At 34.6% G+C, this 12,311-nt stretch overlaps 1 protein-coding gene across 1 annotated transcript; it reads left to right on the top strand.

Annotated features, from left to right (window-relative positions):
* Positions 1–214: 214 nt before the first annotated feature.
* Positions 215–6,175, top strand: LOC110811378 (uncharacterized). The gene is made up of 11 exons (XM_088210563.1): positions 215–425; positions 1,187–2,161; positions 2,257–2,418; positions 2,536–2,807; positions 3,355–3,424; positions 3,507–3,548; positions 3,634–3,684; positions 3,948–3,965; positions 4,346–5,353; positions 5,448–5,615; positions 5,716–6,175. Exons 2-11 carry the CDS (start codon positions 1,202–1,204, stop codon positions 5,989–5,991), a joined length of 3,027 nt encoding a protein of 1,008 aa, XP_088066689.1. The 5' UTR covers positions 215–425; positions 1,187–1,201; the 3' UTR covers positions 5,992–6,175.
* The last annotated feature ends 6,136 nt before the right edge of the window (positions 6,176–12,311 follow it).

Genomic DNA, 12,311 nt, shown 5'->3' with positions numbered 1-12,311 from the left:
ATTAATATTTTTTTTTATCAGATTTACAATCTTAATTTAAGAGGTCTATGTTTTATAAATTATTTTATATTACATAAATAAAATAAAAGTACTATTTTTTATTTTTTTAAATGAGATTTTTAGATTACTATAAATTTTGAAATTAAATTGTAATATAACAATAATTTGTGGACTAAACTTAAAATTAAATAAATAAATAAAGCAAAAAGCAGCTGTATCTTTCCCTCCCAATCCACCCTCTCCGTGCTTCATCCAACTCACTTACTCTGTCCCTCTTTTTCTCTCTCTTTTTTCTCTTTGGATTTTTGTTTTATGGCAAAATTATTCCTTTGCTTTATTTCTAAAATCCCTAATGAACCTGTTCCTCACGAGAACAACGAATCAGAGGATTCTCCCAGTAGCTGCAATTTTAATCACCGACTCAGGTACAAACTCAATCTCAGTCGATTTTTTTGTCGATTAATTTCGAGTTTTTTGTCTTAAGAATGGATGAGACCGATTACATGAAACGTAAATTTTTGTTCCAATAGGCGAGTTTTTTTTGTTTAGTATATGTACTTTATTCCAGAATTCGAGGTAATGTAGTTTCTTTTTATTTCGGTGCTGCTTTCATTAAAATTTTTTTGTTGTTATCTTTTTCATGAAGGTTTCTATATGAGGTTATGATTTTAGGATTCATAGCATTCATCGTTGACTTTTGCTCTGATGCAGCTTTTTAAAAGAAAATTTTGGTTGTCTTGTTTCAGTTTATTCATATTCTGCAGAAGGAAAACCAAAGATATTGATAGGGTTTGGAACAAATGAACAATGAAGTTCTATTTCATTGGGAAGTGGACTTGATAAGGAATTCATCTATCTATTTGCAAATTAAATTTGATAATCGAAATAAATCATGATATCTTAAAATGTTTTGCTTAATTCAGTTGAACCACCATATTAAGAGCAACATATAGTTGGAAAACTTCGTTTTAGATAAATGTGCTGCCAATTCCATAGTTTGGAGTAGTTCTAAATATACAAGTTTGGAGTTTGTTAATTAAATTCAACAGTTTCTGTTGATTTCGTTTGTCCCAACTTGGTATAAAAGATTTTGGCATAATTTTAATTTTTTCAAGGCAATATTAGATTTACTTATTTTGCGCGCTTATGTGCATTACTCTCTAAGTTTTTTGCCACTTTATTTTAGGGAGGAAACAACGAGATGGATGAAATTGCTCCACCACGTAGTTCTAAAACTCGAAAAGTTTTTGAAGAACATAATATGGAACATTGCAAAGACAGGATAAGTAATTTACCTGATAACATTCTTCTCCACATTCTTTCATTTATTTCGACCAAGGAAGCCATAAGAACTTCCATTTTGTCAACAAGATGGAAGTACTTGTGGATTTTCTTGCCAATTATTGACCTGTATGATGGCTTGAAGAATTCTGTGTTGGCAAATGGTCGGAATTTGGAACTGGAGGATAGCTTTGTGATGTTGGTGTCCGAAGCACTTTTCAGTCGTGACATGTCATGTCTCAGGAAATTGTCTCTTGTGCTAAGCATGGATGTCAATGTGTTTCTGGTGAAACGTTGGATTGCTGCTGCAGTAGATCATCAAGTTGAAGTGCTTTTTCTTGCCCACCTCCAACGAGGACGGGACTATGTATTGCCTCCTAGTCTTTTTACTTCTACATCACTATGCACTCTGAAATTAGATATTCATTGTGCCATAAAGGCTCCACGATATGTCAATTTCTCAAGTCTTCAAATCATGCATCTTTCAAAAGTTAGATTTCAGGATGATGAGTCAACCCGCAATCTGTTTTCTGGGTGTCCAATGCTCCAGGAGGTGATTTTCTTTGATTGTGATTGGAGAAATATAAGTAGCATCACCTTTTCAATTCCTACTCTAAAGACATTTATTTTTCATAATGGGAATTCACACTCAGAGGGTACACTACATTGTAAATTTATGATTTATGCAGAGAATCTTGAATCTTTTAGCTGGTTAAGTTTTCTGGCAGTTGATGTTATCCTGATCTCATCGCGAGTGTTCAAATCACAACTTGATATGTTTAGCATGGATGGGGATGATGAAACTGTTAGCTGTGCATTTAAAGTGCTTAGTATGATTCACAATGTCAAATTTCTTCTAGTATCGAGCGAAACCCTTAAGGTATGCCCGTTTCCTATTTTCTCTCGTGTTTCTTGGTTTATTTTGTCACATATTTTAAAATATTAACAACGATTTATATTCTGTTTTGTCCAAAGTCTCTCTTCCTTGCAGAGAACCTCAATACTCTTCCTACATTTACTAATTTGACTCATTTGAGGGTGGATTCATATTTTGCCGAGTATGCAGAATCTGTTGGTATGGAGCTGATATACTTTCTTCAAAAATTGCCAAACCTACAATCTCTTCACATATCAGTGGTTGGTTCCTAGAAGCCCATTATTCACTCAGTTATTTATTGTTGCATATGAGGCATCTAATATATTAGGTTATAATTACAATACATCCAAATTTTCATGACTAGTATTATCTTTCAGGGAGTCAGCCAATTTGCACTTGAGATTGTACCTGAGTGCATCAAGTCTTCCCTCAGGGCAGTTAGCATCTTATGTTCTGCTGAGGATGAACAAGAAATTAAGTTTTTAAAATTCTTATTCAGTAACGCCATGGCCTTGGAGAAGGTAACCGTATTTCTTTCGGAAGACTTGTTAGCCAATCTGGGAAAGCAAGAGGAGATTCGCAAACAATTACAGATTCTTCGAGTAGGATTATCAGCTGTGAGGATCGGTTTTTCTTTGGATTTTCTTTAAAACTCCACATTTTTACAATAATTATTAGGTGTGTTTAGAATAAACTCAGAAATTCATGTTTAATTCAGTTTAGGCAATGATTTAAGTTATATTAGAAATGATGAAAGTTAAGTTCATATGAAATTCATATTAAAGTCATGAATTCGAGTAGAATTGTACCTTCACGTGTGTCATTATTTGGAGGTTATTATTTTATTTGTGTATGTTTATCATATAATGATGAATTTATAAATTTTTATTAAAAGAATAAAATAGCAAAATTAAATTTATGGCAAATATTTAATAAAATACATTAAATAGCATATTAAATATTTTAAAATGATAAAAATCAACACTTTTCAATGGGCCGAATATTCCCAAATCCATGTTTAACGCACAGCAGACTTCCGAGCTTAACCGAGACTTGGGGTTGGTGACATGCCTCCAAAGTTTAAATTCGTCTTGTTCCTCTTGACGTTTTATTTCCCTCTTCATTTCTCTCGAGCGCGCGCGCGCGTTAGGGCAAGATAATCCCAATCGTAATCTCTGAGATCGCAATGAAATTAGTCGATCGCTCTTAGAGCAGAATTCACAGATTTATCTTGCCTACAGCTGCAATTTTATCCGATTGGCTCAGGTATAGACTTCAATCTCAATCAGATTATCCGATTAACTAGTTTCAAATTCTTATTCTATGAAGTGGACGATATTGATTCCAGGAAGTAAGTTTTGTTCCTAAAATCTATAATGTTGTGAAGCAGGTGCGTATATAGTGCACCTTTGGTAAAGAGTGTTCGTTTAATTATACTCCATTGGCAAATTTTATCTTGTTGGTGTATTTGCCAGCTTTGTTGGAATTCGGTGGTTGCTGCATTACTGCTGAATGTTTTCACGCAAGTTTATTTGATTTTAGGGGTTGAGAATTTTATTTTCTGCTCGTTCTCGCAAAAATCATGTTAATGAGGACTGTACTAACTTGTTGCTTATAGAAAAAATTTGTCAATGATATTTGGGATTGCCGATATATATCTTTGCTCTGAAGTCCGAAGAATATTGTTTTTGTTTATAGTTAATTTTGGTAATTGTGTACGAATAGGGGAGATAATGCATTATTTTTCTTAGCTAATACTTTATACTTCTCTTTATGCATGTTAATGCAGATTAATGTTTCACGAAACGTATTTTGTGGGAGGGAAAACCACATACCAATGTAGTGTCTATCCCTATGTTTGGAACAAATGAGTATTAGATGAATTCTTTGTTAGAAGAAAGTTAAATGATTATATTTTAAAATACTTTGTGGAATTCAGTTGAATCTCAACATTTGGATAAGCACACAATCAAAACACATTTCCAGCTTTGTTTTTTCTCTGTAAATCCTCTTATCCATTTCCAAATAATGTACTTATTAGATCCATCACTTGGAATATTTCTAAATTCAAATTTTTGGATTTGTAAATGAAATGAACATGTTTTTTTGAAGTTCAATTGTTCAAAATGTTGTATGAAAGAATTGTTGTAAATTTAATTTTCCACATCAATGCTACATTGACTTCTTTCTGTCAGGGAGGGAATAGTAAGGATGGATGGAACTGAACTACCACCCAATCGCAAAGCTCAGAAGCTTTTTGAAGGAAATAATATGGAGCCTACCTATGACAGGATCAGTAATTTACCTGATAGCATTCTTCTTCACATTCTTTCATTTATGTCAACCAAGGAGGCCATAAGGACTTCCACTCTGTCAACAAGATGGAGAGACTTATGGGTTTTCCTGCCTATCATTGATATGGATGATGGCTTGAAGCCAGAGAGCGCTGAGGATTCTATGCTTGAAAAGCCTTGGGAAAGGAATTTCATGTCAAAATACAGCTTCGTGGTGCTAGTTTCAAAGGCACTTTTATATCGTGACGCTTTATGTCTGAGGAAATTCTGCCTTGGGCTAAATATGAGTGTCAGTTTACGTGTGTTTAAAGGTTGGATATCTGCTGCAATAGATCACAATGTTGAAGTGCTTGATCTTAACCTCCGTGAAAAAACAGAATATGTTTTTCCCTCTAGTTTTTTTATTTCTAAATCACTATGTACTCTGGCAATAACTATGTATCATACTCTCGTTGTTCCTTCGCGCATCTGTTTCTCAAGCCTTAAGAAATTGTATCTTTCAGGTGTTGAATTTCAGGATAATGAATCAACCGAACTATTTTTTTCTGGTTTTCCAGTCCTCCAACAGTTGGCTTTATATTGTTGTGATTGGGAAAATTTAACTACTGTCACCTTTAAAATTCCTACCCTGGAGTCATTTTATTTTCATGCTGAAACTACAGAGAATGATGTACTAGATTGTACAATCGAGCTTTATGCTGAGAATCTTAAATATCTGAAGTACACAGGTTATTTCATAGTTGAGCTTATCCTATGCAACATATCATCATTGGTCTATGCATCTATTTCTCTATACGATGCAGTTGAACTTGATTATCAGATGAAGACCGAGTTTGCAGCAGATTTACTTGATGCAATTGGCAGTGTTAAATTTCTTACAATATCAATTGAAACCCTTAAGGTATACTTGCTTCATCTTATCTCTACAGTTTCTTTTAGTCATTTGTTAGATATCCTGGAATACCAATGATGATTTGAAATTTGTTTTTGTGAAGTATCTGTTCCATGAAGATGATTTTGTGATTCTTCTACCTATATTTTATAATTTGATTCATTTGGAGATGGGTGTAAACCCTGTCGGAGAAGATGATTATTTTGCTGGTAAGGAGTTGACTTGCTTTCTCCAAAATACCCCAAACCTACTGTCTCTTGACATTCCAGTGGTAGGTTCCTAAAGCTGATTATTCATTTACTCTATTAGATTTGTAGCTTGTAAGGATCATGTCAACCTTGTTGTTTGGTGAGTAATCTTATTGTTTTCAGGGCATCAACGAATTTATTCTTGAGACAGTACCTGACTGTTTCAAGTCTTGCCTCAAGAGCGTGAGCATCTCAGTTTTTGAAGCGAATTTGCGAGAACTAGATTTTCTAAATCGATTGTTTGCTAGTGCAACTGCTTTGGAGAAGGTAACCATCCTTTTTTATTCTAAGACAATCTTTAATTTGGAGAAGCAAGAGAAAATCAAGCGAGACTTACAGATTCTTCGAAGAAAAATGGGACTGGAGATGGTGAAAGTGAGTTTTGAATATAAGTTTTAAAAAATCAAATATTTCTGTAAGTTTTTTCATTTGTGCATGGGATCAAGATGTAGATTCGGTATTGGTAAATATGGAGTACACCTGAAATATTTTAGCAGAACATTTTGTAAATATAGATTTAGATGGTGTTCTGTGATTTTTATTGTTTTGGTATATGGGTGATGAAATGGCTGGCTATTTGGGATGATAATGGTACTAACGCTTCCTATTTTGAAACTCATTGGTTTTAGGGCTCCTTGTAGAATAACTTGAAATTTGTTTGGAACTCATTTATAAGTTTATATTTATTTTACTTGGATGCTGATAAAAAAATATCTTTTAAATTTTGAATTGATTGGTCTAATTGGATGCTGAATATATATATACTGGAACTTTTTGTTAATAAGTTATGCATTATTATTATTAAACCGAGTGTGGATTTATAGATTGAATTTGAAATCATTTCGAAACTTGTTTTGAACATTGAATTTTGAGGTTTTTTAAATATAAGTTTCAATGTAACTTATTTCTGAATTTTGTAATTTAATAATAATTACACTAACAAACTTCATCAATATTTTTTTTTAAGAAAAAAATGAGCATCTGTCTTTTACAAATTAGGACTAAAAGAAAATAATAATTTTACAAAAATTTTCGGGCTTTTATTTAGCCTGTACACACAGGATGCTTGACGACGTCGTTTCAGGAAGCAGGTGGTGCTGGGCTTGGATGCGTGCGGATGGACTGGTCTTGGGTTGGTTTCTTGGATTGGGGCTGGCTAGTGGGCTTAACCTTTTTCTTCCTCAAAATAAAAGTAAGACGAAACATAATAATAATAATACTTGTGATAGTGATAATAATTTTGCAATCATTGGTTATTCTATTATTATCTTATTATTTATTTAATTATTTTTTACGTTTTAGTTAGTAGAAATGTGGTATAACAATATAAAAGAAAAAAAAATTAAAATTCTTTTACCTCACTTTCTTTCTCTTTCTCAGTTTGTCAATCCATCCATTCTCTGTAACTTTAATTCTTCAGCATCTCATCTCAGCTCTCGTTCAAATTTTTCTTGATTCAATTCGAATTTGCTTGAGACTAAATCGAAAAAGTGTATTTTTAAAAAATTAAAATTTGGCTGCAAGTAAAATTATCCATTTAAATTTAATTTTCTCTAATTTAATTTTCAGTCAGTGACGATTTGATTGTAATCAATTTAATGAATGAACAACAAGGTAACAAATTAATATTATATATGTAATATTGACATTAGTAAATTGTATAATAATATGTTTATATGATGATATTTTATTTATCAACTTTTAGTATACTTATATTATAACAATATTCTAACATATTTTGATAAAAAAAATATCATTATTCTAATTAATGTAATATAATTTAATTCAAATAAATAAAATAATCTCAAATAACATATACGAGACTTTGAAATAGTACTAAAAAAGTTATGAAAGTGTAGATTTAGTCTTAATACAATTTGATTTTTTGTATAATAATTTTAATGACCATGATTTGGTTATGTGGAATTTAATTATCCTTTGTTTTATAAATAATTTATATTATTGTTTAATTTTTAGAAAATTTAATTTGGTGTAAATATGTTTAAGTTTTTTAAAATAAGAAAATTATCGGAAAGTATAATTGATTAAATATAATACTCAGGCTCGAAATTAATTTTAATATCAAAAAATATATAAAAACTTATTTTTAAAATTAATAAATTTTAATTTAATATGAAATTATGAAAAAAAAATTAAGTTGATAATGAAATTTAAAATAATTCTTAAAAAAATGGGTGAAATTTTGGGTTCGGGTAGTGTTTTCAAAAGAAAAATCGAAAACTGGGAGTCATAACGCAATTAAAAAAAATTGTATCACATAGAATTGCCCAGTTAGCAGCGCCGATGAACCAGAGCGCTCTGCGTGGCAAGGCACATTGACTCGGTGCCGCGAGAGAGGGGGGTCACGTTGGCGATCCGTGTGCCCCACGATTGGACAATCCGGAAGCGTTTCTGAGCACATAGATGGTCTAGATCCGTTCCCTCCTTAGGCTTGATCGGACGGTCGTGATTAAATACGATAAACGGTTCAGATCCCTTCCCTCTTTAAACACGACCATCCGATCGAGATCAAATCGCGATGAACGGTTCAAATTTATTTTCTCTATAAATGCGATCAAACGGTCAAGATCAAACACGACGAACGGCTCAGATTAACGCAAGACAAGTATAAATATTTCACATCACGCCAAACCAAAACCCTAGTCGTTAGCCTCCTGCTGGGGAAAAAGAATCACTCGTCGTAGAAGGGAGCTGATCGTCGCCCACCACCGTGCCGGAGCCACCTCCAATTACTAAAAAAAATAAAAAAAATTTCTACCTGCTCGGAATTTGATTGCGAGCACCCTCATCGCCAAATTGGAGCAAAAGAAATGACGAGTGAGCCAGAAACTGTGAACAAAGTTCGACGCCACCGTCGTGGGCAAAACTTGCAATTATCTCCGATGAGTCCCTTCCCGTTTTTCGTTTCGTACGATTTTTTCACTATTGTACTCACCGTTCTATTTTTTATAAGTTGATCGAAGAAAAACGTCTAGCTACAAAAGTGAGCCGGGGAAGTTGTTATACCGAAAAATCTCACTGTTGGTAGGTTTTCATTTTTGACCTTTTTTTTTGCCAATCGAGACCCTATAATGTGTTTTCTCGCAAAGATAGGTATAAAACCAGTCGAAACTGGCTAAAACGGGTCGAAAACGGCCAGGACGAGGCAAATCACTGTTGCGAGCTACGGTGCCATCGCTGGAGCACGGCGGTGCTGCTGTGCCAGAATCTCGAAATTGGCTGGAAAAGGGTTTTGAATACCGATTTTGGATTTTTAGAGTATTTTTATGTACGTGAAACATGTTTTAATCTTAGCAAAAAAGTTTAGGAAACCCGGAGACTGCTAGTAGATGCAGTAAAAAATTCGGTATTTCAAACACCGATTCGGGTAAGAATCTCTTACCTTATTATCTGTTATGGAATTGAAACTTAATAATCGGTAATATAGTATTTTGTGTAATTTAGAAAACCTTGAGAATAATTACAAGTTACCAATAAAGTCGAAATCGGTTAGTCATTTATTTGTTATCCTGTCTAACTAATTGTTGAATTTACAGCTTTAAATATATGATGATATACTGGAATGATTGAATGATTTAGTTGTACTTCTTTAATATATATTGCTTGTCGTGCGTGATTTATGGTTGATTTGTGAAATTGAAAATTAATATATAAATGGAAAATTATTTAGTTATGTGGATTAATGAATAGTAACCTTACTGAATATCATGAGAGATGGTAGACGGACCAGGTACATAAAAAATCCTATTGTGAACGTTGCCTCATACTGACGGAGTATCGAGGAATAGTAGTTTTGGCACTCGTACCGGACGGGCTATGGGGACTGTAACACCTAAAATTAATTTTAATATAATTTAAAATTAATTTATAAAAATAACTTTTTATTTTTAATTTTAATTTAGTGTAAAAATAAAGGAAATTTGATGGAGTATGAAATTAAAAATAATTTTGGAAAAAAGAGGTGAAATTTTAGGTTCTGAGAGTATTTTTAAAAGAAAAATCGAAAACTGATGGGTCAAAATATAATTTAGAAAACTTGTGCCACGTAGGATGCTCGGTTAGCAGTCCCGACGAACCAGAACGTGCTGCATGGTAACGGACATTGACGCGGTACCACGCGAGTGATCTGCATGCCAGTGATCGAATGGCTCAGATCCGTTCTCGCGTGCTCAGACGACTAGATTTAAATGCGATCAACGGTGCAAATCTACTTTATATTTAAACGCGATCGAACGGTCCAGATTAGATCACGATGGACAGTCCAGATTCACTCTCTATTTAATCGCGATTGGACGGTTCAGATCAAATGCGATGGACGACCCAAATCAAAAGATGACGAGTATAAATGACCACCTTCACACTAAACTCTAACCCTAGCCGCCAAACCTCGCCACTGCGCTGGAGCCCTTTCCGACCGCCAAAAGAGCTAAAAAATTTTTTTTTTTGTGAGAATTCAATTTTAAACACTCACATGCCTAAATTAGAGCAAAAAGACCGGTGGATTGGTTGAAAATCGTGGGCAAAGCTCGGCAGCGCCGCCGCGAGAAATTTCATAAAATGCTTACAATGAGGCCCTTTCCGATTCCCATTCTGCGTAATTTTTCGACCATTGTGATCATCATTTCCTTCTGTACAGGTTGACTGGAGCAAAACACCCAACTGCAACGTGAATGGAGGAGCCACCGCACTAGAGAGCCCCACCGTCGGTGAGTTTTAATTTTTTATATTTTTTCGGCCAATCGAGACCTCTTAACGTGTTTTCTCATAGGGATTGATGCAAAATCGGCCAAAAAATGACCGAAAACAATCGACTTGAGGCGGACCACCGCCGTGCCATAATTCTGAAATTGACCAAAAATGGATCTTGATATTGATTTTAGGTTTTTGGAACATTTGTAGGTACTTATAGCGTATTTTAATCCCCGAAGAAAAATTCAGAGGACTGCCAGTAGGCACAGTCAATAATTTAGCTTTTTAGACATCAAATTGAGTAAGAATCCATCATTCTATTCTTTGTTATGGAATTGAAGTCAAATTAACAATAGTACGATATTTTGTACAATTTAGAAAATATTTATGATTAATTACAAGTTATTAATGGAGGTAAAACTAGAAATTATTCTTTATTGATTTTTGTCGATTTATTTTACAGTTTGAATGCATAATAATATCTAATTTATTGATTTTATGATTTTGAATATATGTATTGTTGTCTTATGTGACTACTGTTAAATTGAGAAACTGAGATATGATTGTATTCCCTTATGTATGTTTGTTTATATGATTACGGTTGAATTGAGAAACTCGAGATTAAAGGTAAATAGGAACTGTGTGATTAAGTAAATAGATGAAACGACAACCTTACTGGATATCTTGGGAGATGATGGACGGACCGGGTACAATAGGGAACCCTACTGTGAACGTTGTCTCATACCGAACGGGGTATTGAGACTTGGTAATTTGGTGCTTATATTGGATAGGGTATGGGGACGACCTGCTTTATCCTCATACCGGACAGGATATCGAGATTTAGTAATTTGACACTCATACCGGACAGGGTATGGGGACGACTCATTAATTGAGAATGTTAAAGAAAATGGTTCACGTGTAGCTGAGACATCCCTATGAACCCCCATGGATACCAACAGGCTAATGGAAAAGGGACAGTTGTTGTTTGATTTATTGAATATAGATTTATAATGTGTACATGTTACCGATTGCATATAAAATCATGATAAATGTTATGTTATTATATCTATAGGTTGTCTTTATAAATCTCGCTGCGGTAAGTGGACGGTAAATAATTTTATTATTAATAAATATATTTGTTTAATTAAGTGCTCAATTAGTTGTTTTGATTTTCTAACAATCTTCATTTTTGTGTTGGTGAGTAGTGTGATATTCTTACTGGACTAGTGTAACTCATTCCTTATTTAACCATTTCAGATCAAGAGAATCAGGATGCAAAGCCCGATCTGCAAGAGGGCTGCGAGTAGGATGCCAATTTCATTTTATTTTTTATTTATTTCCTTAATTTTTTGTATTTCCTTCAAACGGGTAATTCTCGTAGCACTACTTGATACTTTAAGTTATTGTGAATGTAAATCTTAACTATTTATTTCGCTTTCGCGCTTAATTTATAATTTATTTTCTTTGGACATTCCGGGATCGGTGCAGTGGGGACGACTCAATTAATCTTCATATCGGACAGAGTATTGAAGGATTGTATTTTTAGTGCTCATACTGGACGAGGTATGGGAACGATCAGTTAGTTAACAATGGTGGATATTGGTTCACGTGTAGCACCCGGAAAGGAGGAGAAAAAAAAAGGGGGGGGCCCACGTCAGCAGCCACGTCAGCAGGCCCGGTCAGCAGTCCCGGCCAACCGGGGCCTGCCACGTGGCAAGACCGCGTCACTCCGAAAGGAGCCACGTTGGCGATCCGCGTGGGTGCGATCCGACGGCCCAGATCAATCGCGCGATCGGACGGTCCAGATTCAATCAAAAACGAACGGCCCAGATTAAAACGAAATGAACGGCTGAGATCAAAAGGCAAGGGGTTATAAATAGAACCCCCACACCAGACCACAAACCCTAGCCGCCCGCCGCTCGCCGGAGAAGACGAACCAGAGGCCGACCGCCGCCACCCGCCGCCGCACCGGGGAAATTTCCGACCGCCGATCGAGGTAAATTTAATAC

Source organism: Carica papaya, chromosome 1 (assembly GCF_054855325.1).
Source record: "Carica papaya isolate Zhongbai chromosome 1, ASM5485532v1, whole genome shotgun sequence".
Taxonomy (NCBI): Eukaryota; Viridiplantae; Streptophyta; class Magnoliopsida; order Brassicales; family Caricaceae; genus Carica; species Carica papaya.
Note: the sequence above shows the minus strand (reverse complement) of the source record. Positions and strands in the feature narration are given on the sequence as shown.

Excerpts from the sequence above, each read along its gene's own strand:
- LOC110811378 (XM_088210563.1), top strand. The coding sequence starts at position 1,202 with ATGGATGAAATTGCTCCACCACGTAGTTCTAAAACTCGAAAAGTTTTT. Across the intron at positions 2,162-2,256 it reads TATCGAGCGAAACCCTTAAG|TCTCTCTTCCTTGCAGAGAA; the intron begins GTATGCCCGTTT and ends TTTTGTCCAAAG. Across the intron at positions 2,419-2,535 it reads AATCTCTTCACATATCAGTG|GGAGTCAGCCAATTTGCACT; the intron begins GTTGGTTCCTAG and ends ATTATCTTTCAG.